We start from the raw sequence: 26,485 nt of genomic DNA, 5'->3' as shown, positions 1-26,485 counted from the left end.
TTGAAATGTTTTGAAAACCTTGTACGCTTTTGCATATTGTCGTTTGCAAATGGAAGAAAACCGTTCTTCTTTCGATTTCTAATTTTTGTTAGTTTAGTTTCTTCTCTGCGATTGGTTATCAGGTTTAATTCCAAAACCTTTGAAATCTTTATCGTAATTTATTAAAGGTATTTTTTACTGACCAAGATGATTGAAATTTTTAATGAAAAAAAAATTTCAACCAACTTGGTCAGTAAAAAATATTTAATAAATAATTTTGCTAAAATGTTGAAATTTTTTGGAAAAAAAAAAATTTTCAACATTTTAGCAAAAAAATTCGAAAGCAGATTACTTCAGGGCGGGCTAATGTAAACAACAGTGAGAACCGCAATCTGCTCAAGACGCATGTTTTGCACATTAGCTGCATTTCCCAATTCATTTCTGAAATCGTAAAATAAGTAAACGATAAAGCAAAACTTTTTATTAAAAGATAATGGTCTAACCGCGATGAAATATATAGTACTTCGTGTTGCTTTAACGTTTAGTATTTTATCGCTTTGCAATGGGTATAAAAACTCTTCAACAAATGAAACTTCCGGTGAGTTTATTTAAAACATATTTTTTTTCCTTTTTAAATTATTTTTTTGTCAAAATGAAACTAATCAGTGATTTGACTTTATCTAAACTTATACATCTCATCCTATCATATTCTTTGAAATTTTGCAATTGTTTTTCATTCTCTCCGCTTTTTGGTGGTCAAATGTATAAATCAACGTACTTGATTGATGACTCTTCAAAATTTGGTAATTCATGTTGAGTCGTTTTATCAGCATGTTATTATTATTCATACCTGTTTATGACACAGAGTTTTGAAACCAAAAACGATTTTATCTTTACGGGCAAGAACATAGTTTGTTAACTCAAACATCTCATTTTGTTAGTAAAAAAAGCATTGAAATAAATACAGGTATAAAGATAAATATTCCGTTGCTAAAATCGAAAAAAAGTTTTAAAAGTAAGATTGAACTATTATAAACCAACCTTGTTTCAGGTCAAGGATTAGACCGAACAGATCTTTGGATCAAACGAAGCAAGCAGTTCTTTACACAATAAAAAGCCCGTTTCTAATATGGTTTTATGCTCAATTTCCATCACAAATAACGATTCCGCTATAACTGAATAGATTTTTTAAAACTAAAGTAAACAAAAAACAAACAAAAAAAGCTAGTAGTTAAAAGTAGGTAGTTAATAGTAAGGGTCTGCGTCTCGTTATTTTTTTAAATCGAGACGAGACAAGACGATCCTAAAAGCTTTGTCCCGATTAGCGACAAATATCGAGACAATTTTCAATTTTCAGTCGAAATCCGGGACGATACCGAGACGAGACGAGATGTCCCGGACAAAAAAGGAGCTTTACAATTTCCCGGAATTTACATCTTTTTAACGAGACATAACGAGACATAACGAGATATACTAGTTAATCTTTAATGTGAAATTTAAATAATGAATTTCTGACACAATTACCATTATTTATTTCAGCTGCTATTATTGATATTGTTATACCATCTACATAAACACAGCTTTATAAAAGTTAATGGTAGCAACTAAAATCAGGGGGAAAAAAATATTTTTGGGATAGTATTTAACTTTTTCCACTAAAATATCGTGTAAGAAGTGGATAAATATATGTCCAAGGGCTAAGTTTCTGATCATTTAATATTGTTTACCGCCGAGGTCAGTATTTGCTTCTAATGCAAGAGTTTGTTTTACACTCATATTTAAGGGAAAGATTTTATCCAAAGTGTCTTCAACTTTTTTGATTTATAAAACGTTTGACTTTTTTTAAAAAGTGTACTTTTTGCAGAGACTAACAAGAGAGCATGATGTTCAATACCTAGTTCTTTTATTTTTTCTCTTTTCCTTTGCTCTCTAAGGACCACCCATTGTTTATGGGGTTTTCCAGAACCAAAATGGCTACTTTTATTGGTCATAAGATTTTCTTGAAGCCATTGGTCTTCTTTTTCTATAAAAGAATCATAATTTCTACCACATTGTTTTAGTTTTTTTCTTCACTTTTGAAATAAATCTATCTAAAGTAGCATTAATTTATGTTCTATTTGCTAATTTCTTCAGTTTTATTTGATTTCGTTAAGTAAATCCTTCCAAAATGGTAATTTATCCACTCCTAATTCACGTATATTCGGGATAAGATCTAACCTTTTTGTTGTTGTTGTTTTTAAAATCATTAGTATATATCAGAAACATTTTTAAGTACTCTATATCATTTTTCACTTTACACTGTTTAAGATTTTATGTTATAACTTCTTTGACAAATATAACATGACGTTCCCTGTAATGTTTAAGTAAGTAATGTTACTTGTATATTACAGGAAATATTGAAGTTGTTAAGTAATGCTATTTCAAATATCTAGCACCTCTTGAATAGTAAATCATTATTCAAATTAAAACATTTAAACAAATTTCTAAGTAGCATATGATGATAAAAATGTTTCTTGAAACTATATTTGATATGTTGAAACAAGTCATACAATTAAAAAACTCAAATTCAAGATACAAGTAAAAAACTCAAGTTCAAAAAATATATAAAGTTACAAGATTATCTTCAAAGTAAATATAGACTTTAACTTAAATTAAAAGTTCTCCATTTTTACTAAATAAAAATCTCTAATTTTTTAGATTTCTTTGAAAATAATATTAAAATTTTTAACTTCTTTTAACCATAAAATGTAAAATATAAGTTTTATTAAAAAACTGTTTTTACTTTTTAAATAAATGATCATTCTAATTTAATATTATTTAAAAAAGAGCACTATATTTACCAAAAAACTGTGAGGGCTTTAGTGCCATTTTTTTGCTGTTTTGAGTCACTGTGCGTCATTTCTGGCTGGCAAAACAAACTTGGTTGGCAAAAAATTTTCTTCACTGCGAAAGCGCGAGTAAGATATCTAGTTAATATTAAGGGTCTGCGTCTCGTTATTTTTTTCCAGGAAACTTCTCGTCTCGTTACGCTTTTCCCGGTTCATTTCAAGAAAACGATTCCGAGACGCAGACCCTTAGTTAATATAATTGATCTGTCTCGTAACGTTTCGTTATTATCCGGGACACAGTTTTTAAATTCCGAGAAAAAAATTATGTCCCGATTTATAACTTTATTCCGGGATAATTGTTTCCTTTGTCTCGTTATTTTTTTCCGGGAAATTTCTCGTCTAGTTACGCGTTTCCCAGTTCATTTCGAGAAAACGATTCCGAGACGCAGACCCTTAGTTAATAGTGTTATTTAGTGAACGGAAACTTTCGGTTTTGGTTTTATTTACGGCTTTACTGAACCGAAATTTTGGTACTTTCGGTTTCGGCTCAAATTTCGGTTTTGGTCAATTACTAGTCTTATTACATTGTTATTGCATTGATATTTCTAAAAATAAAATGTATTGGTAGCAATACTGAATTAGAATATTTATGGAACTTAAAGTTCTACTAAAATGTATGTTTAACTGTAGATATTAAAATATTGTCAGAGTTAGGTGTGAAATATTGCATTCAAAATGATATTTAATTATATTAAAAACTAAAGATAAAAAATGTCATAGAATGTCTCAAGATCTCAAGCGGATACTTTAGAAGTCGAAGTAGTGTGGCCAACCTCACTATAGTGAAGTGAATGAAAACCTCCCCCGTCAACTAAAGTTGTTTACATCGGAATTCAAAGTGTTTTTTGAAACAATCTTTAGCTAGCACTTTCTATACCTTTGGAACTGCATATATTATCGAAAAATTTCGATAATATAACCATAAACTCTACTGCATTATCTTCTTCCAACAGTTTGGAGATACTTATACAAGCGCGTTTGTAAAAAAACTTCGCAGCTGCGAACTGACATAAGTGCACCAGTTTATATAAAAAATGTACTGCACGCAGTTCACATTAATTTTAGATTATGATAGTAAACATAAAACCATAAAGGAGCAAATCGAGTTATAGAAAGAGTAAAGCATGCATTTTTTCCTCACCCGTACTTCTATATAGAGGGTGGACAATCTAGAGGTTTTTTTTATATTAAAAAAAAAACAACAACAACGAAAATTCAATCTCAATGTGTAACCTTTGTTATGATTACGTAGAACCATTCTTAGTATAAAGTTTTTAAAGATAATCCTTTTCAAATGTTGGCTGCAACTGCGTTTCAAATCGTCCATTTTGAGGGTCCAATTTTCGATGAATCTTTCGAGATTTGCGTTGGTATCTCACGAATTACACAAGTAATATTGGCTTCAAATGCTTCAATCGTAGTTGAGTTATCAGCAAAGACTTTAGATTTTAGGCCCAAAGAAAAAAGTTTAAAGTTGTGATATCACACGATCTTGGTGACCAACTTACCTGTCCGAGATGAAAAATGAATTGACCATCAAAACGATAACGCGATAAATCTATTGTTTCACAAGCTGTTTGGTTGCTGTTTACTCCAAATACAGCAGTTTAGCTTATTGACAGTCATTCAGCCAGAAATGAACAAAATTTTGGTTCAAAACAGTGGATCTTCAGCGATCTTATCCAGAGCCTAAATACTGAGATTATGTCGCTTGGTCTGTTGTCGCCCTGGCTTCAACTCTTGCATGAATTTTTAATACCTTCAAACCAAGATCTCTACTTGAAAACCTGATTCATGCGATAAGCCAAGTTTTTGAGAACGGTAACAAATCGATTCTTCAAGGACATCGTGAAAGTTCTACAGCCGCCATATTTTTTGCACTACGTACCGGACGTGGTTTATTCGGTAGAGTATCATCTTATAATCTAAAGTGGTTCTAAATTTTTGTTAAGGAATGTCGAATAGTGGGTTCTGTAGGTCGATTAAGTTAACCATAAATTAGTCTAAGTGCACGAAAAACACTCTTCACAGAACGCTAATTTTCGTAATGCAATTGTGTGATTTTTAAAGGTTGTTGCGGCGTTAGTGTATCCATGATGAAATAACAATGAATACTGAATAAAAATATGTATACAGTTTGACAGTTCTCATGCGTATCTGTAAAAATGTCCCTATTGTAGAAAAAGCCTGTTGATTGTTATACTAATAAAAAGCTTGCAGATGATGCTCAGCAAAAATAACAACCTAAATCTTAATGTCCGACAACGAAGGTTTATATGTCTCCAACTGCTAACAAGAATCTTTCACAAATTGTATACTTTAGTTGGCTACTGTTTGGCTGCTTATGTTTTAATTACTGTTATGGAATCTCACATGTTTGCTCTGACAATGAACAAGCTTTTAAATACTAGTTCTTAATAGAACTTCATACACAATGTAAGAAGCATTAAAGAATTCTTATCTAAAATACGTTCAGCAACATTTTATGCAAAATTGTTAAAATTTGACACTTTTTTGAGACAAAACTATGGAGCCCAAAAATGCAAAGTTTATGAAAGATAAAGAAAAAGACTTTTATTTCATCAAAAAAAACATATCAATAAGGTTTAGTTTACACGGAGCTTCATCTTGCATGAAAACATAATTTCAGGTTCAAAATAATTGGTTTGAACTATTTTCTGGGATATCCGAGACTTTCAAAGATGAGATAAATTAATCATTAAGGGATTTTGAGACCGGATTCACTGTAAAATACTTTATCTGAGAACAGGATAATTGGTGTCTTCTTCTTAAGGATAGATCTGATCTTATTACATTTTTCAAGTCTGAAGGCCTTTAGTTTTTCAGTAAGCATAAATCTTTTTGTCCTAAAAAACAGGAATAGGTCTGCCGTTTCCAGGTTTCTTTTCTGTGTTCTCACAAACCTCTAACCTCTTCTTAATTTTGTAAGCAGCTTTTCTGGGGACCTTGAGATCTTCAACAATTTATGAAACTGACATCCCCGCATGAAGAGCTTTTACAACACAGTTTTTTTTTATTCTCCATTCTTTCAGCAAAATTACATCAAACTGTATAAATCTAAACAGATTTTTTATATCTTTAAAAATAGTCGAAATTTTTTTTAGCGAAAATATTTTTTTGGGAAATTGTTCGGTACGATCACAAAACCTCATCAAGGTTGAGCGCCAACTTTTAACACGCGTACGGTACATGTACGCGTACGATAAAAAAGTTAAAATTCGGTACGTATGGTAAGTGCAGAATTCAACACTTAGTAGATCATTCTTTCACACCCAACGAATAAATTTACGAATGAAGTTGATGTATTTATGATAAATTCAAAGTTACAATTATTTGAATTACTTTAGTTTTAAATTGTATAGTGAAGTAGTTAATTTATTTACTTTAATGTCAGGTGAGAGGATGTAGTGATGTGTGTGAAGAAAAATAAAATCTTTTCTAATCAATAGCTTAATATTTTAAATTATTCAATCTCGTTATTTGTGTATAGTCAGTGAGAAAATGTCTTCTATTATGTTAATGTTGGTACGAATAACAAGGGCTATTGAGGTATAAGTATAAGGGTTAAAGGAAGGACTTCTTCAATTAAGTAATTTCTTTCTTCGTAAAACATGACAGAGCTTCCGCTAGCTCTTCTTAAGTAAATAAGCTTTTCCTTTAAGTTTTCGGAATTTTAATAATTATTGTTTTATTTCTCTTTCTCAGATGTGTACTTGTTCAATAGGTCTTTTTGTATTTAAGTACACATGTGATGCTTTTACATGCGTCATTACGTTTTACGTCATTACGTTTCCGATACGTTTCTTTTAATTCTTTTTAACAATACCCTCTAACTTCGAATTCGTATTTTGAAGTTTTCATCGGCGTAAAAATTTGTTGGAGGTTAAAGTAGAAGAATAAAATGAAACCTAAAAGAATAGAATTGGAATAAAAGTGAAGCTCTTTCACAACAATCCGCCATACCTCTCTCCTCCACCCCACACACCCTCCTTTTCTATAATAAGAACACGTTTGGAATCCATTCGCATATGCAATACCGTCGGAAAGTTTACAAGTAGCTTAATTTTTCATAATTTTAAATGAAATATCCTCAAAACAGTTTTTTTTATCTAATTTCTGAGACAAAGGTGTAAAATATATATGTGAATAAATAACAAATAGCAATAAAACAAAAAAACAAAACAAAACTAAAATACATTTAGTTTATTATCTCCGCGTGCCTTGATTACAACCTTGCGCGGTTCGATCTTTTTTTTTTTTTTTTTTTTTTTTATTATTGGGATTTACATACCACCGTTCTTCAGGTATTCCTATAGCCACTAGCTACTTTGTGATTGCAAATATTTGGCTTTCTGGTCCAAATAATCCCACAAACGCTATATAGGAAACAAATCAGGAGATTGATGTCTTTGCTTATTATCATATCACTATTTTGAGTTCAAACCTTTTTTCAGGACGCAGAAGTTCACAGCTTGGATGTATGTTTAGATTAATTACACCTTAGATAACTTGACAATTAGCTCAATAGCCAAACTCTAACCGACAAATTTTACCAGTTGATGTAGCATTTTCTTGGAGAACTTTGAAATGCTCTTTTTAAGCCTTATTCCATTGATTTTTATTATTACCAGCTGTGTCCCCAGCACAACATTCTTAAACCATCAAATTTATTTTGTACGATTTGTTCCAAAATGCTTACACTTGAACTCGTTTCTAGTTTTCTTCGGGCCGCATTTAGTGTATATGTCCCTGTATGAGTAGCCTTCGTTTATAGATTGTCTTCTGCGAAAGGTTTTATACAGCAACTCAACTTCTTTTTCTGACAGAGAGAACCGGGTTTTCTTTGTTGTCACTGACACTTTTTTCCCAAGTCTCCTAGTGACTTCTAGTGTGGTAAGCCGTCGATGCAAGCGTGATCACCAGCTTACCGAAGCAGAAATCACTACCCGACTGGTTGTAATAACATTTCGATCCTCAGTGTATGTAGTCGACTTTCGGTTGACCACTATTCGTTAGTTCACCGGTTTTCTTTCATCTAGCTATCGCAACGCTTTTGTCATCAACAACTAAATGTATCGAAAGCAATTATTAGGTCGAGGAAAACGTTCGTGCGCCACTTTAAAATGACTTTTTTTATACAAGAATTTATTCCAAAATAGCAACAACTTTTCTTTTCTTGCTTCTTCAACTTAATTGACTGAATCAAATTGGTGACCTTTCGTAAGATTGTAAGATTGAACAGCAAAGAATGTAGTTAGGAAACAACTTTCCAACGGACACTATGCGTCGCGCTGATAGAAAAAAAGGAAATAGCCTTATAACTAGAGAACTATTTAACATTTTGAAGTAATTTTTTTAACAAAGCATCAATTATGAGATATTGTTTGTTTATACATATATTTATAAAAAAAAGTCCGGTCTTTTTTAAAACCGGTTTCATTCCGGTTTTTTAGTTGGTTTATCCGGACTAATTCGATTTTTGATTAAAAAGATATAAAACCGATAGTTTTTGATATTTTAAACTCTAAATCTGATATATCAATTTATCTTTTTTAGGGGTTACAGGCATTTTTAGTCTCCAACTTATATTTTCATGTTAAATAAAAAAGGAAATAGCAGAAATATTTTATTATAAATAAAAGTGAAATAAATACTCCAGAAGTTCCATTCCCCTCAAATGCAGAATCAAGGTTCTGATGCTAAAATAGGTTTTTAACAATATGTGGCTATGAGAATAGCCTTTTTTTAAAAGTTGCTTATCAATTACAGCTGCATGGTTTAATGATGCTTCCTTGATTTCTTTTCTTAATATGAACCATTACTCTTTGACTTCCTAAAATTATTTAACAACAAACACTAAAATTTTAAAAAGTTTTGTTATTGTAAAAAATAGTATAGTTTAAGATATAAACTATTTATTATAGAAATTATCTATCAAATTCTAATTTTAACAATTTTACATTCAAGAAAAAACTGTATTCACTGTAATAAATGTATATAATTGAAATATAATTAAAATTTTCATTCTAAACATGTCTCAGCAATCTTTATGTGGAGCAAATTTAATATCTACAACAAGCCTTCAAGAATTGCACTATGCATCACTAAGTAGAAATAGGACTTTAGACACATCTTTGAGGAAAACAAAAACATGGCAAAATTGAGTCAATTTGAGGCCAATTGATGCAACTTTTCCTCAAACATAAAAGTTTGGGATTCTTATGCTTCAACTTTTCTAACAATTAGTTGTTTTTTTTTTTTTCAAGCATAAAAAAACATGCTGTGTTGATTATGTGAAAAGATCTCAAAAATATCAGATTGGCTACCACCAGCACCTAAAATGTATCATTAATAAAATTAAACGATAACATTAAATATTTAAATTTAAGATATACATAGCTTTCTCCAATATTTACCTTAAGAACAGTTATCAGCTTAATCTTCTTGCAGTATAGCCTTAATACCTCTTGCATTTTGTTTTTCTTACAGTATAGGTACATATCAGATGTCATAAATAAATAATTAGCTGTATCCCTAGTATTTTCAGCAAAAGAAGTTAAACGTGCATGACGTACTCATGCAGTTTTATTGGCTTTGTTCCTGGCTTCAATGGCACTCTCAGACAAAGAACCTATTGGATACTTAAAATATTTAATAAAAGAAACACCATGAACTACCATTCTATGCAAAGACTGTGACATTGGAATGGTTTTTAAAAACTGATCATTAGAAATGAGACCAAACAGACATTCAGATTTCTGCTTGAAAATTTTCACATCCGGTCTTGCTGTTGTACTATTCATATCAATGAGCAGGTCCCTAAATAGTTTCATCATAGTGGTATTCTTCCAGTCACAGATGGATTATTAAAGAATTTTCGTGCAACATTGCCAGTGTTGGATGTACAACTTCCCTTCCTGACAAAAGATACCCTTATTTTTAATTGTATTTTGAATAAGTGCTGGAGTTTTTTTTTTGTTTTCAATAAATTCTTGGCCATTTTTTGCTGCTATTTTTCTTCCTTGTTTCACTGCTGGAAGTTTGCAAGCAGTATTAAAAAAAAAACTAACTCCATGCTGAATATCCACAATTGAAGATTTCAATATATTCCAAGTTTCAATATATTTTTGTCTGCATTTTTATCTTTATTCCAAATGGTTTCCAAATTAAACTCCTTAGGACTTGCTTGACATACATGACAGCACTGAGATGCAATATTTTTTAAAGCATTTTTGATACCACAGCATTAAGTGTTTTACCATCATTCATTGTGGTATAAATAGTTGACAAACTTGAATTTATAACAAAAGTATTGTCATGAAGTATAAGTTTACTTTTAATATTCTCTAAAGACAAAATTTCATTTTGTAAATGTTCAAACTTCTCTTGAATAAAACTAGCAGTCTCTTTGGAAAAACAAAACATAAGATGACGGGTTGCATCTGGACTATTTGGATTACAATTTTTCCATAGTATCTTTTTTCCACTTCTAATCTCCAACAGTACAAACACTTTACTATACACAGTGTAATCATCCACACCTTTCTTCATAGTTACTGCATTCTGAAACTCAGATTGGTCACTCTGACCATCACCACCCACTTTGCAAATAACATGTTATCACGTTCCTCCTGTGCTAAAACTTTAATAGAATTATCTTCATACTCCAAAAGATACTCAAACTCTCTAGAAACTGAATGTTTGATCATATTGAAGAGACTATATTTTACTTCAGTTTCTGAATATTTCACCTGCTCTGGAAATGTATGTGTTAAAAGTTGACGATGAGTGAATCAAGCCATTTTGATAATTTATAAAAACCATCGCAAGGTAAAACTGAATCAAATAAAAACTTACCGTATGTTATTGAACTTCGGAATTTTCATTTACTTCACAGAATTTAGTCGGTTTTTAATAAAACTCACAGTAGTAAAAATGATTTTAAAGCATGAGGTCACAGAGGTCGCCTCAATTTTTTTGCATGGCAGTAAAGTCGATTTGCAGTAGCTATATTTTATTTAAAAAAAACGAGGCGACCTCTGTGACCACATGCTTAAATTAATCAATGTTTAAGAAATCAAAAAATCAGCAAAAAAATGCTATTCAAAAACCTTTTTTTTCTATTTCTTGTTTTACATTCAATTAAATACATTATTATTTTAATTTCGCATAAAAATAATATAGAAATTCTACACTTATCATATATTTTGAAAGGATTTTAACAAAAAAGCGAGTTTTTTAAAACCTTAAAAAAACCCTTAAGATGTCAAAAGTTTAAAAAAACTAAAAATGATTTTTTTTTTATAGAGAATTAAAAATTGAATGCAAAAAGAAAAAACTTAAAAAGTTTAAATATGAAAAATCACTAAAAAATATGTACAAAATCCTATTTCCGCTTAGCGATGCATAGTGCGGCAGTTTAATTTTAATTCCTAAACGGCTAACGTATTTTTAGTAATAACAGTTTACACAAATTCTAGTAACCATAGCACTGATATTTGTGCGGTGCCTTCTTCAATATCTTTTGAAATTCAGAGGAAAGTATTAAAGTAATAAAAATCAGCACTACGTATCAATTCAGCACTATATATTTACATGTTTTTTTCTTTTCTTACTAATAAGAATATCTTGCCAATAAAACATGTAAACACTCACCAGAATTTAATATAAAATTCTAAGAAACTTTTGATTCATTTTCTGCAAACTAAAAAGTAGAAATTCAGATTAGATTAAGGATAAATTACTCACATATTTGTGACATAATCTTTCTTATAGATCTCTTAAATTTAGTAAAAAAAATTTTTAAACAAAAAGTAACACACAAAATGTCAAAAGATAATATAAAGAGTTATTATAACAGCAAAATGAAACCTAATGATGAACTAAAAACATCTAAAAAAAATAGTAAAAAAAATATTCTTGTGGTAAAATTAGAATAAAGAGATAATCTTATCTTATCTGACAAATTGAGAGTATAAGTATATATATATATATATATATATATATATATATATATATATATATATATATATATATATATATATATATGCATATGCATATGCATAATGGATGTTTCCAAGCATGCAAATTATTTAAGTGTAACAAGTATACTTAATATGTAACAATATTAATCAAACTTATCAGCTATATGATAAATTAAATGCTATGGTTTTACTTTTCAGCAGTTTTAAACAATGGTTTATTAAAGACTTCTGAGGAAAGAGAAACTTCTTCAGTTGTTAATCAAAAGAATAACAAAACTATTAGCAGCACTGAAAAATTTTCTCCTAATAAGCGGAGTGATGCAAAACTGAGTGATGCATCTAGTAAGTATTTTGCTGAACATAATCAAAAATAATAATCTCAAAATTTATTTTATCATTATTTTTTTTTATTATCTGAAAAGTTGAATTGTTTTTTCTTGTAAATAAAAATCAAATTTTATAATTGATAGTTGGTTATTAGACATTAACGCTTACATGTTCTTTGAACTTTCATTAAACAGTACAACATGGAGTGATGACATAAATTTTTAGATCAAAGTTTTGCCATCTTATGTAAAATAAAATTTTTTTTTAATATTATTTTTTGTTTACAAATAGATGAGGATAATTACATCAATGGATTAACTCAGCAAATTTTCAAAAATATTGATGGTTACCAAGTGAAAGATATACTCACTGCTCCAAACTATCCTGATAGCCCTGATGATCAAAATGCTATCGCCAATATTGATGTTACACCTAGTAGTTACAAAGGTCTTACAAATTTTGGTGAAAGAATATTTGGTTATTTTAAAGCGCCTCAAGATGGGGAATACCAATTCAACATATGTAAGCACATTATTTTTCGATTTAAATGTGTTAAATTAAATACTTTTATCTTAGTATGTATGTTGTTTTAATTTTGGATTACTAAACATCTTTCGTAACATTTTTTCAATAATTTAATATTTAGCAAGTAATAATAATGGACAACTTATGATAAGCACAAACACAGACAAAGCAAACTTGAGAACCTATGCTGAAGTTAAAGGTCAAGTAGTTGTAAAGTATGGGGAGTTTGACAGGTAAGTGTTTTTCTACTGGGCTAGTTTTACAATTTCTTATTTTAAAGGTTTTGATTCTCAGTTTATTCAATATTTAAGTAATGATTATTTAATTTTTTACTTAAAAATTATCTTTTTATGAAACTGAATTTAATTTATAACTAGTAATATATAACATAAAAGTATTTTAGTATTTAATTCTTTGTTTTTTATTTCTTTGTTTTAAAATGATTTAATTTCTTTAATGTTAAGATAATTTAACATCTTCTCATGAAAGAACAAAAGTTGTTTTATTTATTGTGCAAAATATGTAAAGTGTTTTGTTTCTTTTTCGTTTTATTGACTGTTACAGTAGTTGTTCCCCAGAGAACTGCATTTTTAGTGCATTTTGTAAAAAATGATTTGTCTTGTTTTTTCATATAAGAATTGTAAAGGTTTAAAATTTAAGTTTAAAATACTTTAGCTTTGATAAACAAGGTTCAATGCCAGTACCTATGAAGGCAGGGGAAATGTATTACTTGCAAGTATTGCACAAATCATTGTTTGGGTCAAATCATGTTCAACTTGGAGCTACATTTCCAGATAAAACAAAGCATTTTCCATTGGAGCCACAATATTTTTTCACTTTAAAAGGTAAGAACAGATTTTAACTTCAGAGAAAAATATACTCTAATATTAATAATGTACTTTTTTTAAAAAAAAAATTAAGTTTGTTACTTTTTCTATGTATGTATTTTAAACTTTCTTTTAGAATGTTTTTTTAATCTAATTTTTTTACTTTTCACTAACTGAGATTTGCATCGAATTTAACTTAACATACTTAAAATCGGTTTAAATTTTACTAGTTTAACCAGTAAAAGTGTTTACAAAGTAATCAAAATTATATTTTAACTTCAATACATTTTTAGATATGAAAAAGGAAGGAGAACCTTCTGATGGTAATGGAGATTCAAGCAGTAGTTCAAGTAGTGGCGGTGATGGAGGAGGAGGAGCAGGAGGAGGAGCAGGAGGAGGAGCAGGAGGAGGAGGTAGTGGTAACAATTCTTCTAATGCAGGTGATCCATTGCAGGCTGCTTTAGATGCAGGTTTAAAAGCTGGTATTGAAAATGGAGCAGCAGCTGGATCAAAAGCTGGAGAAAATGCAGGGAAGCGTGCAGGGGAAGATGCAGGTGCAAAAGCTGGTGCTGAAGCTGGATTGCAAGCTGCTGCTAATGCTTTAGGAGTTTCAGTTGAACAATTAAAAGAGCAAAAAGGTTTCTTTAATTTTCTTTCTTTTATTGTATTTTTAATATCCTTATTTTAAAACTATTTAATAATAGTAATACTGTTCACTGATTATTTTCAGCTGAAAGAGAAGCCAATAAAAAGCTAGGTATGTTGATTTCATACAATAATTTAAATTAAAGAGAAAAAATGATCAAGGCATCTTTACTATTAAGAGCAAATAAACAAGTTTTATAATAACTTGTGTCTCAGTAATGTAGGATGGTTATTTACACCTCACCTCCATAAAGGTTCATTTAAAGTGCAATTTAATGTGTTATTCATTTCTTACCTATCATACAGGTTTTAAGTTTCGGTTTTACTCTGCTAATTTCAAATGCTCACAACCTGGTGGTTATGTATGTAAATATGCTATAAGTGCTGAGGAAGACAATACTGTTCATTTAAATCCACGGGAATCTGCATCTACATTTGTTTTGAGGAAACCTGGGCTTAATGGAAAGATAGGAAGTGCTTCATTTGAACTTGATTACCGTAGAGGAGTGTTCCTTAAGAAGGATGGTACTGTGCTTACTGTTGGTGCAAATGATGGAAGCAAACAGTTTGGTATTTATTGTTTTTGTTTATGCTATTTATTTTTACTGAATACTTCTTACCTTTGAACTTAAAAGAATAAAAGATAACAATTATTCAACTTGTTAAATTTCAGCAAAATCTGCATCATTCTCCATAGACAGCCAAAACAATATTTTTCCTGCAACCTATGGGATTCGATTGCATGATAATCCTGATGTGTATGTATGTCATACAGTTGGCACCTCTGAGGTGGTTGTTGACAAGCTTTCAAATAACTGTGCTTTTTTTATGGTTCCAATAGAACTTGATATGAATACTTTTCAGCCTTCATGTAAAGATTTTTGTCAACAGGTAGGAGATTTAAAGATAGTTTTCATGTTTAATTTTCTTTGTTATATTTCTATTAGTTTGATAACTTTTTATTTATTTAATTTTTTTTTACATCATTTTTTTATATATATTTTTATAACTTTAGGAAGAAAATCCAGCAGTTCAAAGTTCAAAACCTGCAGAACCATCAGCAGTTCCAATTAATAAGAAAGAAGCAGCCATGGAAACGTTACACCTTTTGGATGCTTTAGCACGACATGCAGCAAGTGTTGCCACAGGTTAGTGATAAATGCTCAAAGAATAAAAAATGTTTTAACAATAGTTTGGCCTGTAAAATTGCTATCATTACATTTGTAAAATGGTTATTAACTGTGGTTTTTAACAACAGTTTTTTTTAAAGCATTGGCAAGGGAAAGAAAATTTGTTTGATGAAATTTCTTGTTCATGACCTAAATCATTATCAATTTTATCACCTTAAATTTTGTTTTTAACTTTAAAAAGAGCAAAAAAATAAGCATTAAAAAAAGTAAGAATAAAGTATATAAAAAATATTTTATGTTTTTTTATATTTTATATATATGTTTGTTATATTTTTTAAAAGTAGATATTAAGATATTTTATGTATTTACATCTTTTATAAAAAAATTTTTTTTTTTTATTTTAAATTTATTTGACTTTCTTTAAAAAAATTTTTTTGTATGATTTTATTGTTTATTCAAACAGAGAAGACTGTGCAGGATAGAATAGCCAATGAAAGAATTGCAGCTATAGCAAGATTGCAAGCAGAACACAAGATGAAAGCAGATAGTCACTTTTTTGAAAATTTACACCATGAGCTTGATGAAGGTTTGTTGGTTTTTCCATTATAAATTTTTATTTTTATATATTATTATACTTCATTATAAATTCAATCATAAATTTTGCTAATGATGAAGATACTTTTATGTTTGAATTTTCATATTACTTTTGTTTTTTATTCCACTTTTATGAAATAATTAAATGCTTTATGTTTATTATAACTATTCATCTTACACTTTTAGGACAGCATCTGCATGGACAGCAATATATCACAGTTCATTTTCGAAATAGGGCTGGCCCACCAGGAAAAATTCGAATTAAATCAAGCATTAAACCTGAAGGCTATTTATTGGGTGAAGACACATTTAAATTAAGAATAGTGTTCAAGCATCAGTTTTTGTCAGAAGTCACATTCAGTGGTGTAGATGAAAGGGAAAAGCCACAAAATATTTTGTTAGATGGACAAAAAGAATTGAAAATAACACCAAGCTTCAATCCTACTGATATGAAAGATGTCGTTGTAACAGCTGCTCCAGATTCACCTACAAATGGTATCTTTTATGATATTGCTTTTAGTCTGGTAATCAAAATAACTAATAAAATCCTTTTTTTTTTATATATATAATTTTAAAGCACATTTTAAAATTGATTGATTTTTTTTTATTAAAAGTTGTTTCTTCGTTAATTTTTGATTATTTCTTGTTATTTTTATACGGAATTGTGTGCATTTCTTATTAAAGTATTCTTTTTGTGTCTGAGTTTTTATTATATCATGGTTTTTTAAGTTATTTTTGGCGAATACATATTTTAAAATCTAGGTCACTCTGTGGCGAATCTACGTTCAATTTCAGGTGCTCTAAACCTAGCAGCTACAATCCCATATAAACAAATTGATGATAATCAAACAAAAAAAAATCTCTCATCTGAATTGAATCTTAAAGGTAATTTAAATCTTTTTTTTAATTATTTTTGTTTGACTAAATATAGCAAATACTTTGTTCAAGTTGACAAAAATACTTTAAAAAAAAAACATATACTACAAATTTCTCTTTGAACTGAAAAAATGATCATTTTAAAAAAATGATATTTTTACTGCTAAATATACACAGTTAAGTATAATGTAGAAGAAAGTGCATAGTGTGACTTTTAGTTGGAAAGTTTTTTTTTTTCTGTGGACTCTTTCTAGCATACCTTTTTTGCCTAAAAACATATACTTCTATGCAGAATATTTTGCATGCGTTTTTGATGCACTTTGTATATAGCAACAATGCAAATACATTTGACTGATTAATAGAAAATGAGTTTTACAACTAAATCATTCACTGGACAGAAAAACTGGTCAAGTGTGACAAGACTGTAATGCAATTTACTACAAAGAAAGGTTAGCTCTCATGTAACTGTTTGTTAATATGTTGCAAATTTAGTGATGGTAGAAGAATTTATATTGCTCTTTTTCAACTATTGCTAGAAAAATTCAAATACATATTTACCAAATCTTTTACATACAACAAATTTAAATTTACAAATAAATCAGTATTGTTAGGATTATCTCCAGAAATTAATTTAAAAAAATAAACAGTAACAAATATAGTTGATAATATTTAAAATGATAAATAAAATTAAATTTAAAAAAGCAAGCAAAAAAGGGCAACAAAAGTTATAAACTTAATTTTAAACAAAATGTATTTTTCTACTATCATTAAGATGAAGTGGCTAAACGATTTCAAGCCTTTTTTCTAATACTATTATTGTTTTTTTTAAGATATAAACCCCTGGCCAGATGTCTATGAGATTGCATATGATCAGGATATTGGACAAAAGAAAGGAATCATTGCATCATTGACTCCCAGTATAAAAACAAAAAAGAATATAATTAGGTTTAACATGATACCAGTATCAAATACAGGGAGATTTTACTTCCGTAAACCAGAAATAAAATCAAACCAGACATCTGCAATTCGAAATGAAAAAGCATCAGATGAAACCTTTTTAACTGCAGCTGGATTGTCTCTTCCCATGATAAGTTTAAGTAACAGTTATGAATCTTTGAAAGAGCCTCACTTCAATGATTCTGATTCTGATATTCTAACAGATGAACCTGATGAAGAAATTACTGAAAAGAAAGACGATGAAAATGAAGCAAGTGTAATCAAAAAGGAGTTTGTTGATGAGACTGTTTTTTCTGATAATTTGCTAAATGAAAGGGTAGAACCAAAAGATAATGAAATTGAAGAAACTGAGAATTTGTCGGATGAGATTTTTCCATTAGAAGACAACTCTGATGAGCGACTCCTGAGAGACTATAGCCTTTCAAGAGACTACCATTCTGTAAAGAACATTACAGAAGCACTCAACGATCATGTTGTAAAGGATCCTGATCTAACGGAGAATGTTTTTAAAAAAAAAGAAAACTCTAAAGACCATATCAGTTTGGATGTTGATAAAGATAAACTAGATTTCCTTAACACAAGAATTGATTTGCCAAGTGCTGGCAGTGGGTTAGGTGAGCATTCTGTTGTGTTTAATGATTTACCTGATTTAAAAGAAAGTCAGTTTAATAAGCGAGGGCACTATCCAAACTATGCTGATGTTCTACTGAGCACAAGTAAGCATGATGAAGAGGTGGATAACAGAGAGTTACAAGGAAAGTTAAAATCTGACATGCCATTGCATCACAATCTTGTACCATTAAAAAATGTTTCATTAAATAATATAAATTTTATTCATTCAATTAATAATGAAGCAGACGAAAAGGACTTAAAAGTGAAAAATTTGCCAACTTCGTTTGTTGATAAAAAAGAAGAAATGCTGAGACTTCATAAGAGCGAATCAGAATCTTTCCTAGGCAAAGAGCAGAGTTTTAGTGTGCAAAATATAACAAATAGTTTCCAAAAAGAAATATCTGAACAAAAAATTTTTAATCAAACCCTAGCTTTCCAATCACAGGAAAAAAATGTGGAAAAACAAACAAACCCAGTCAAATATATCAAATCTATAAATGAGAGGGTAAACTCTGAAGATAATCAAAGCTCTATGGAAAACAAAGACCAAATCGATGAAAGAAAGATTAAAGATACTTTGCTTAAAAGTCATAAAGCTCAAAATTTAACTCATGAGATGCAAAATTTATCTAAAGTACAAACTATTAGTGATGCTCAAGGTATAATAAAAGATTTAAAACAATTTTTAAATACTTTTAAGAACAGTTCACCACAGATAAACAATAATTCACCTTATACTTTTTCTGTAAAAAGTGTACTGAATTCAACTGAAATAAATAAACAGATGGGGAACAAATTGGGTTCCAAATCTATCCCAAAAGCAAAGTTTAATGAAATTTTAAATAAGTTAGAGGAGAACAATTACAGAGCAAAATTAAAATTGTTAAGTGAATTTTTACGCAGGTATACAGTCAATGATGAAAGTCAGCGAAAGCGTTATGAAGCATGGCAGAGTAAACATAACCTACCAATGTCACAGTACTATGCTTCTCCTATTACAGGATTTAGGCGGTCATTTAGCAGTTACAAACAACAGATCCCATTCAAAAATCAAAGTTTAAACAAGAACATGATTTATCACCATGTAAATACATATAAAGATCAAATGGCTCATGCTTCTAACTTATCAAGGCGCAGCCAAATACGAATATATCCTCGCATGAATTTAATGCAAATAAAAAATTTACTTCCTTTTAAAACTCCATCTATTAGTATGGCTTGGCCAAGGATAAATATATATAGACCTAAACTAAAAACTCAGAATTTCAACTATAAATCTCAAAATTTGTTTTACAGCAATAAAACAAAGCTATTTATGAAGAGACCTATGGTGAAACCTATGGCAAAACCTATGGTGAAACCTTTTTTTAACATAAATAATTTCCAGCCAGTCCCTTTTAAAAGCCGCATGATGTTTTTCAACCCTTATTTGATGCCTGTTAAGAATTACTGGGATGAAATAAACAATTACTATAGAAATAATTTAAAGAATAATTTTTTCTTTGGTAACAAGAAGATTGAGAATTCTCAATCAAATAAAAACCTTAAAATGTATTATAATTTGAAGCCAGCAACTACTTTACCCTCAATTTTTCCCTTGAAAAGGAATGGTTTTGCTCCAAAACTTCACTATCGTGGTAGGCGAGAAACTGATAAGAAATTAGGTGAGCTTGTAAATGAAGACCAGGATTTTACAGTACATTTCTCAAATATAAAGGAGAGCATTGCACCAACTGAAGTTCGTTTAGTCCATGAACCAGATGATATTGTTGAATTACACCATAAGAAGTTAGCAGGTGATCCAATAATAGTTTCAGATAATGCAAATCTATGGAGTCCTTCTGAAATGAACAAGATATCAGTTAACTTGCATAATCAAGTTTTAAAATTTGTAGAAAAAAAAAAAGGAACTGGTTTAAAATTAGAAGAACCTGCACACCTTTTCAGCAGAAAATTATTCCAAAGAAGTGTTATACCTTCACCATTATTTTTTGGAAAAGTTAAGCCTTTAAACTTGCATACTAAAAGTTACTACCCCCCCAAAAAAAGTGACAATATCAAACAAAAAAACTCAAAATCACAAAAGTTCAACCTTAAAAATGAAGCTTCTTTATTTAAAAGAGTTGTTTTCCCAAATGTAACCCATCACAAAGTTGTTCAAATGTTAAATCCTTATGCAAAAAGTATATCTTCTAAGACTAATCAGTTAAATAAAGCTTTAAACAAAAATGTGTATTATATAGAAAATTCAAAACCAAAAAACCAAGATGTAAATCCTGAGAATCAGAAAACGAGAAACTACATTAACAAAGGAAATGACAAAAGTCTATTGAGCAAGAAAATGATAAAACATCACCATGTCATTGGATTAGAAGAATTAAAAGAACTAGTTAGATTATCTCTTGGTAAATCACATAATCTAAAACAACCTATTTCAAAACGATCTAACCTGATAAGCCATGTTGAAAAACACACCAATGTTATTCCACAGTACCAATCTACAAATAAAAACCGACTATCTATTATAAAAAGTTTTGTAAGTAAAAAGCTCAGCTCAGTTTTGCCGAAGCAAAATCATCACCTTACTGACCAGCAAAAATATAAGGAAATTAATGATTTTTTAGGACAAAAGCTATATAGTCAAAACTTGACACCACAAAATTATCAAATGAGTGGTATAAATCAATTACATGTTGAAAGATCTGGTCCAAAACAAGCAAGAAAAAAAAACCTTTTAAAAGATCCCAATAAGTTTGTAAGAGCCTTTAGTAATTCTAGTTTTATCCAACAGGTCCCTGTTAAAAAGTTTAGAAACGTTCCAAGCAATAGGTTTTCTTCGTTCATCCAACCTTTATTGAGAACCAGTTTCCAATACAGTGCCAAGACAAATCCTATTTTTAAAAGTCAAGTGGCAAGTATGAATAACTTTCATGGAAATCATATGATGTATAATGAAAACACACTTAAGGGAGATGTAGCTTTTCAAACATTTATGAAACAAAACCAATATTTGGCTGCATATCTTGCTGCTTTTTACAAAAAAAATCCTCTTTATTTCAGATGGCTTAACAACAAGTACTATTATAACAGCATGAGTCCTGAGCAGTATGAACTTTATGTGAACAAGTTTGTTGAACCTTTATACCCAAATTTAAGATGGCGGATAGCTAATTACATGCTTGCAGATTATTTCATTAGAAATGGTTACCCAATAGGCCATTTAGGAAGTATATATGGCTCTTCTTTGAATAATGTTATACATGATTACAGAACTTACAAGCAAATCACTCCTGCACCAAATATTTATTCCCCCCAGCATGCTAAAGATTTTTACAATTACTATAACAAAGCTTACTTTCCAAAATATTCTGCTCCAAAATATTCTGCTCCAAAATATACTAACACGTATGCTCCAAAATATACCAGTGCCTACAGTCAAGGATATTCTAATACATATGCTCCAAAATACATGAATTCTAACAATTACCATCAAATTAATGTCAACCCAGAAATCAATTGGCAAACAAGTTATTCACTGTCAACTAATCAAATCCAAAAAAGTTATCTTCCTATAAAATCATTAAAGTTTCATAAAAGAATTTTCCATCAACCACGAATGTATATACCAAGAAGATATTTATTTCCAGCTAAATTAATTGCAGATGATTCCTCACAGAATAAGCTTGAATTTTCAGAATTTAAGAAAACTGTCAACGGGAATAAAAGATCGTTTGTGAAAGGGAGAAGCAATTCATCATTTAAAAAAAACAATAACAGGAGTGTTATTAGAAATATTACTAAAGATGGTAAACTGGTTCACACTTATGATGAGAGAAATTCTAGCATTATTTACAAAAATGAGATTAAGCCAGATATTAATGACCTTACCAAGAGATCACACAATAATAAAACAGCAGTAATGAAATTATCCAATCATGATAATAAACCAATAAGCACTAAAGCTCATAATAAAACTGAGGGCAGCAAGATAGTCAAGGTTTTAAGTATGAAAGAAAACTCAAGAAAAACTACATTTAAAGTTAAAACTTTCCAAACTGCAGCTCTAAAAAGGTCTAATATGTTAAACAACCCAAAAACACTATCAATTGCTGACAATAAATTGGAGCTAAACTCAAGTTCATTAAATAATATTTCAGCTAATGGTGCAGAACTAAAAGATCCATCTAAAAACCAAAGTTTCACAGATGACATTTCCGTACAAGATTTGCTAATAATAGAAAAGATGTTTGATACTGCACAAGCATTTTTTATGTCCGAAAATAGAAATGCAAAGAAAAACAAATCCTCTAAAATAGTTGACCCCGACTTCTTGAATAACCAAAAATTATTCCCTTCCTTTGTTAATCAAAGTTCAGGTAAAACTCCTAAAGAGATTTTAGTAAGTTTACCAAGCCATCTTAAGACATCTGTTTTACCAAGCAATCTTACGACATCTGTTTCAGTAATAGTTCCAAAATCTGTAAATAGTTCGAAAATAACTCAATATCAATTCAAGCCAAATCATAATGTGGAACCAGTAAAAATTACTCTGCTAAATGACACTAGACTATCAGCTGGAAAAGATCACTCTATCTTTCTTTTTGGTTTTAAAAATGGTTCTCAGAAAGTTTCTACTTTAAAAGGAAAGGTTTTACAGGGCGAGTTCAACAAATCTAATAAATTTCTTTCTTCCCAACTTGAAGTTAAAAAAGAAACTCATATTGATAAATCGATCAATAAATCTACAAATTCTTCTCAGGCAGATATTACCCAATCCAATCAACACAAAATTGACCATGTAAACCATGATAAAACAAAGGTTGACAAAAATCAAAGCACATTTGGGATATTTCTTAAAATAAATAAAACTATTAACCAAAATCACACTGAGAATGAGTTGAGTCATAGCACACAACAGCAACAAAACAATACAAAATCACAACAACAAAATTACAACACCGATGACTTAAAACTACAACACCATCAAAATGATTATGATGAAGCAACAAGTGAATTGGAGGATGCAAAAGAAGCGTTGCAGAATAAAAATGAGAGTGATGATCAAGATATCAAAGCAAATACACATCCTCAGTACCATAATATTAGTGAGTCTGGAAACATAGTCTACACAGATAGTGAACATGGTGAGGCTCAGCGATTGAATCAAAACAAAGAGAAGCCGTTTAAACCAATAGTAAAACTGAATCTAGATGTTCCGAAAAATAACTCTGCTATTTTAACACCAATCACTAAAGATGAAGGTAAACTAGATGACCTTCATCAAACACTTGATTTAGATCGTTTACTGAAATCTTATGACTCAGATCCTAGTCATGATATCAGCAACGAAGATTGGTTTGAGTCATCTTTTCGACCAGATGCTACAACAAAACTCGATTTAAAAATAACCACTTCAAAGTTTCTCAATGATATAAAAAGAAAACATAAATATGTGGCATCACCAACAAGCAAGCAACAAGTCAATAACATTGTTAAAATGGCTGAATCGAGCGAGCAAAATGAGCTTCAAAATCTTATCAAAGAGTCTATTGGAAACGGTATTAACAACGAAATGAACCCAGCTCTAGGTTTGGGAAGTTCTGACAAAGCTACCCTCGAAAAAACTCGAAAGATTTTAAATAATGAAGCTATACCAGATGTAGACTCTTCAAATATAGAAGGATTGAAGGCTGCAGAAATAACAAACAATGAAATAGGAAAACTTGTTGGAGACTTAACCAACGATTTTGAGCTGGGGGAAAAAGATTCGAATGGTATTTTTGACGATTCAGTTGAAAAAGGTGATGTTATTAATCAAATTAAGTTTGAGGACCAAAAAGAAGTTCATGACTTAAAACTAGATCTGGCAGGGGACTCTAACCTAAAGCCTTTCCCGTATATTGATTCAAAACGTAATAAAAAAACTTCTAGGGTGCTCAGTGTTGAAAATATTAATCAGGCTTTCGATAACGCAGCACTAAGTAAAGATTCCCTGGGAGTTGATAAAGGTATAGGAATACGCCACGAGGAAAACCCTGTGCAGGCGTTTCTCTCTGTCGGTGACAAGTTTGCAGAGAATACAAGGACATCTGAACAAACCCCTGTAAAAAGCAGAGAAGGGAAGTTCCGCAAAAACAGCCTTGAAAATACGAATCAGCTAATGGATCTGGAAGATTTGAGAGAAAAGTGGCGGGAGGTCAATGAAAAACGTAAAAAAACAGTTAATGATGAAATGGAGGATTTATCTCTAAAGGCTACTGACGAAATTATGCATAATGCGAAGCGTTATCCAATAGCGGAAACAGATAAAAATGATTTGCTTGATAATTACTTTAAAGAAGTTGAAAAGAGCCAGCATGATTTGACAGGGAATTTTGAGAAAGAGCTTAACCAAAGGCAGTCAAAACGCAAGCAAAAAATACAAGTCACCCTTGCAATGATTAATGATATTGAAAAACAAATCGATACAATTATGAACTCCACGGAAACGAATAGGAAGAAAAAAAAGAAAGGAAAAGAAGCCATTTTTAACGAACTTGTGTATGGTACTCAGAAAAAAGCTTTGGAAGATATAAATTCTGCAACTAGCAATAACAAGCTAGGTATAACTTTTTTTTAATGTAATATTTTTTTAATGCTACGTTTTTGTGCATCACTGACACGTGGTTTATATTTTATATTTAATGTTTCTTTTCTTTTTTTTTGGTAATAGACAACTTAGAGGAAATAAACAGTCGAAGTAAAAAGAGTAACAAATTAACTGTTCCCAGTAAATCAAAAGACGAAAGTTTGTTCATTGATAAAGTGAATATCAATGACCTATCAGATGTAAATAAGCATTCGCTAGATATTGCAAGTATGGTTGCATCGAACGATCGAAAAGAACGCTTTCAGCAGGCTCAAGCCCTCTTCAAGATCCAAAAAGATGAGGCAAACGAAGACTTGTTGAAATTAAAAGAAATTACTCAAGATGGTTTACAATCCATGTTTGCAAAAGCTGTTGCCAAGCAGCAAAAGTTTATGGATGACGTTCAAGGTCCTCCTACGAGCCTTTTAGGGACACAAGGAAGCATGCATCAAGATTTTGAAAACAATAAACTTATTTCTGTTGAGTCAGTCGCATTAGATTCTCCTTCCGCAACTAACTCCTTATCGTTTAACTCTCCTCCACGATTATGGAGACCTTTAGATGACGATGATTATATAACTGAAGAAGATGAGCCTCCTGCGCGAAAAAATCTTGTTCTAGATGAGGACCAATACAATAAGCAAGACGTTATAAATCCGAGCGATAAATATCAAGATAAGGTCATCAATGATGATGATGTTGACGATGATGACGATGAGCCTGCCGATAACGACAATGAAAATGATGGTTATTTAATAGAGAAAGGAGATCAAGAAACGTAGAGTTCTATAAAATAATTAATAAGAAATAGCTAGTTTTATAAATGGCTGGGCTAAAAAGCGCTGCAATGGCCAAATCGGCGCTGGTAACGTGATTTCATAAATTACGACACGCTCATCTTCAACGATTGCTCCAAACTAAAAGTAGTTCGGTTGTATGTGTTCGGCTGTGGTGAACGCATGAAAGTGTTTAAAATGACTAGTTCACCACCCGAAAAAAGTCGCGCGTTAAATATCCTACGCAAAGGATCATGAACCTATTTTGTATTTTAAACAATTTTTTTTACGACAAATGGAATTAACTATCACGTAGCTTATACCTATGTATAGTCATAATGTGACTTTTTTTTACCTTTATAGACAAAATTTATTCGTCAATATAGTCACACGTAAATAATGCACGTAAATGTTGCGTAAATATATTTAAAAAGCTTTTTACTTTTTGAATCTTTAAAAGCTCATTTTATGTTCAATATTTTTGTTTAATGGAAAATTTTAATGAAAGGATCTGTTTTTTTTTTGTTTTTTTTTTTTGTTTTTTTTTTTTGTTTTTTTTTTTTTGTTTTTTTGTTTTTTTTAAAGCGGTGTCTAAGAAATTCTTAAATTAAGAGTACGGTGTTCGTACTCATCATATCGCACTATTTTTTTTTTGCGTTAAAATTTTCCACTAACAGTTAACTGTTGGCCTAAAAGCGGACTTTGTTAGATAATTA

At 30.2% G+C, this 26,485-nt stretch overlaps 1 protein-coding gene across 3 annotated transcripts; it reads left to right on the top strand.

Moving 5' to 3' along the window:
* The first annotated feature begins 389 nt into the window (after positions 1 to 389).
* LOC145181971 (uncharacterized) lies at positions 390 to 26,276 on the top strand. 3 transcript variants are annotated; one of them, XM_090099475.1, is made up of 15 exons: positions 390 to 577; positions 12,074 to 12,214; positions 12,491 to 12,721; positions 12,846 to 12,957; positions 13,400 to 13,569; positions 13,845 to 14,189; positions 14,282 to 14,308; positions 14,503 to 14,766; positions 14,870 to 15,087; positions 15,212 to 15,344; positions 15,790 to 15,912; positions 16,107 to 16,415; positions 16,683 to 16,805; positions 17,627 to 24,967; positions 25,078 to 26,276. In XM_090099475.1, the coding sequence occupies exons 1-15, from the start codon at positions 487 to 489 to the stop codon at positions 25,773 to 25,775; spliced, it is 10,326 nt and encodes a 3,441-aa protein (XP_089955601.1). In that variant the 5' UTR covers positions 390 to 486; the 3' UTR covers positions 25,776 to 26,276. The 3 variants fall into 3 exon arrangements, with proteins under 3 accessions (XP_089955601.1, XP_089955600.1, XP_089955602.1); XM_090099474.1 differs by having other exon boundaries at positions 12,071 to 12,214; XM_090099476.1 differs by lacking the exons at positions 390 to 577; positions 12,074 to 12,214; positions 12,491 to 12,721; ... (7 more) ...; positions 15,790 to 15,912; positions 16,107 to 16,415 and adding an exon at positions 17,159 to 17,245 and having other exon boundaries at positions 16,687 to 16,805.
* The last annotated feature ends 209 nt before the right edge of the window (positions 26,277 to 26,485 follow it).

Source organism: Hydra viridissima, unplaced genomic scaffold (genome assembly GCF_058129835.1).
Source record: "Hydra viridissima isolate aposymbiotic clone 2 unplaced genomic scaffold, HvirCarnegie_v1 scaffold_10, whole genome shotgun sequence".
In the NCBI taxonomy this organism is placed as follows: Eukaryota; Metazoa; Cnidaria; class Hydrozoa; order Anthoathecata; family Hydridae; genus Hydra; species Hydra viridissima.
The sequence above is the reverse complement of the archived record's forward strand: the minus strand, read 5'-3'. Positions and strand labels throughout refer to the sequence as shown.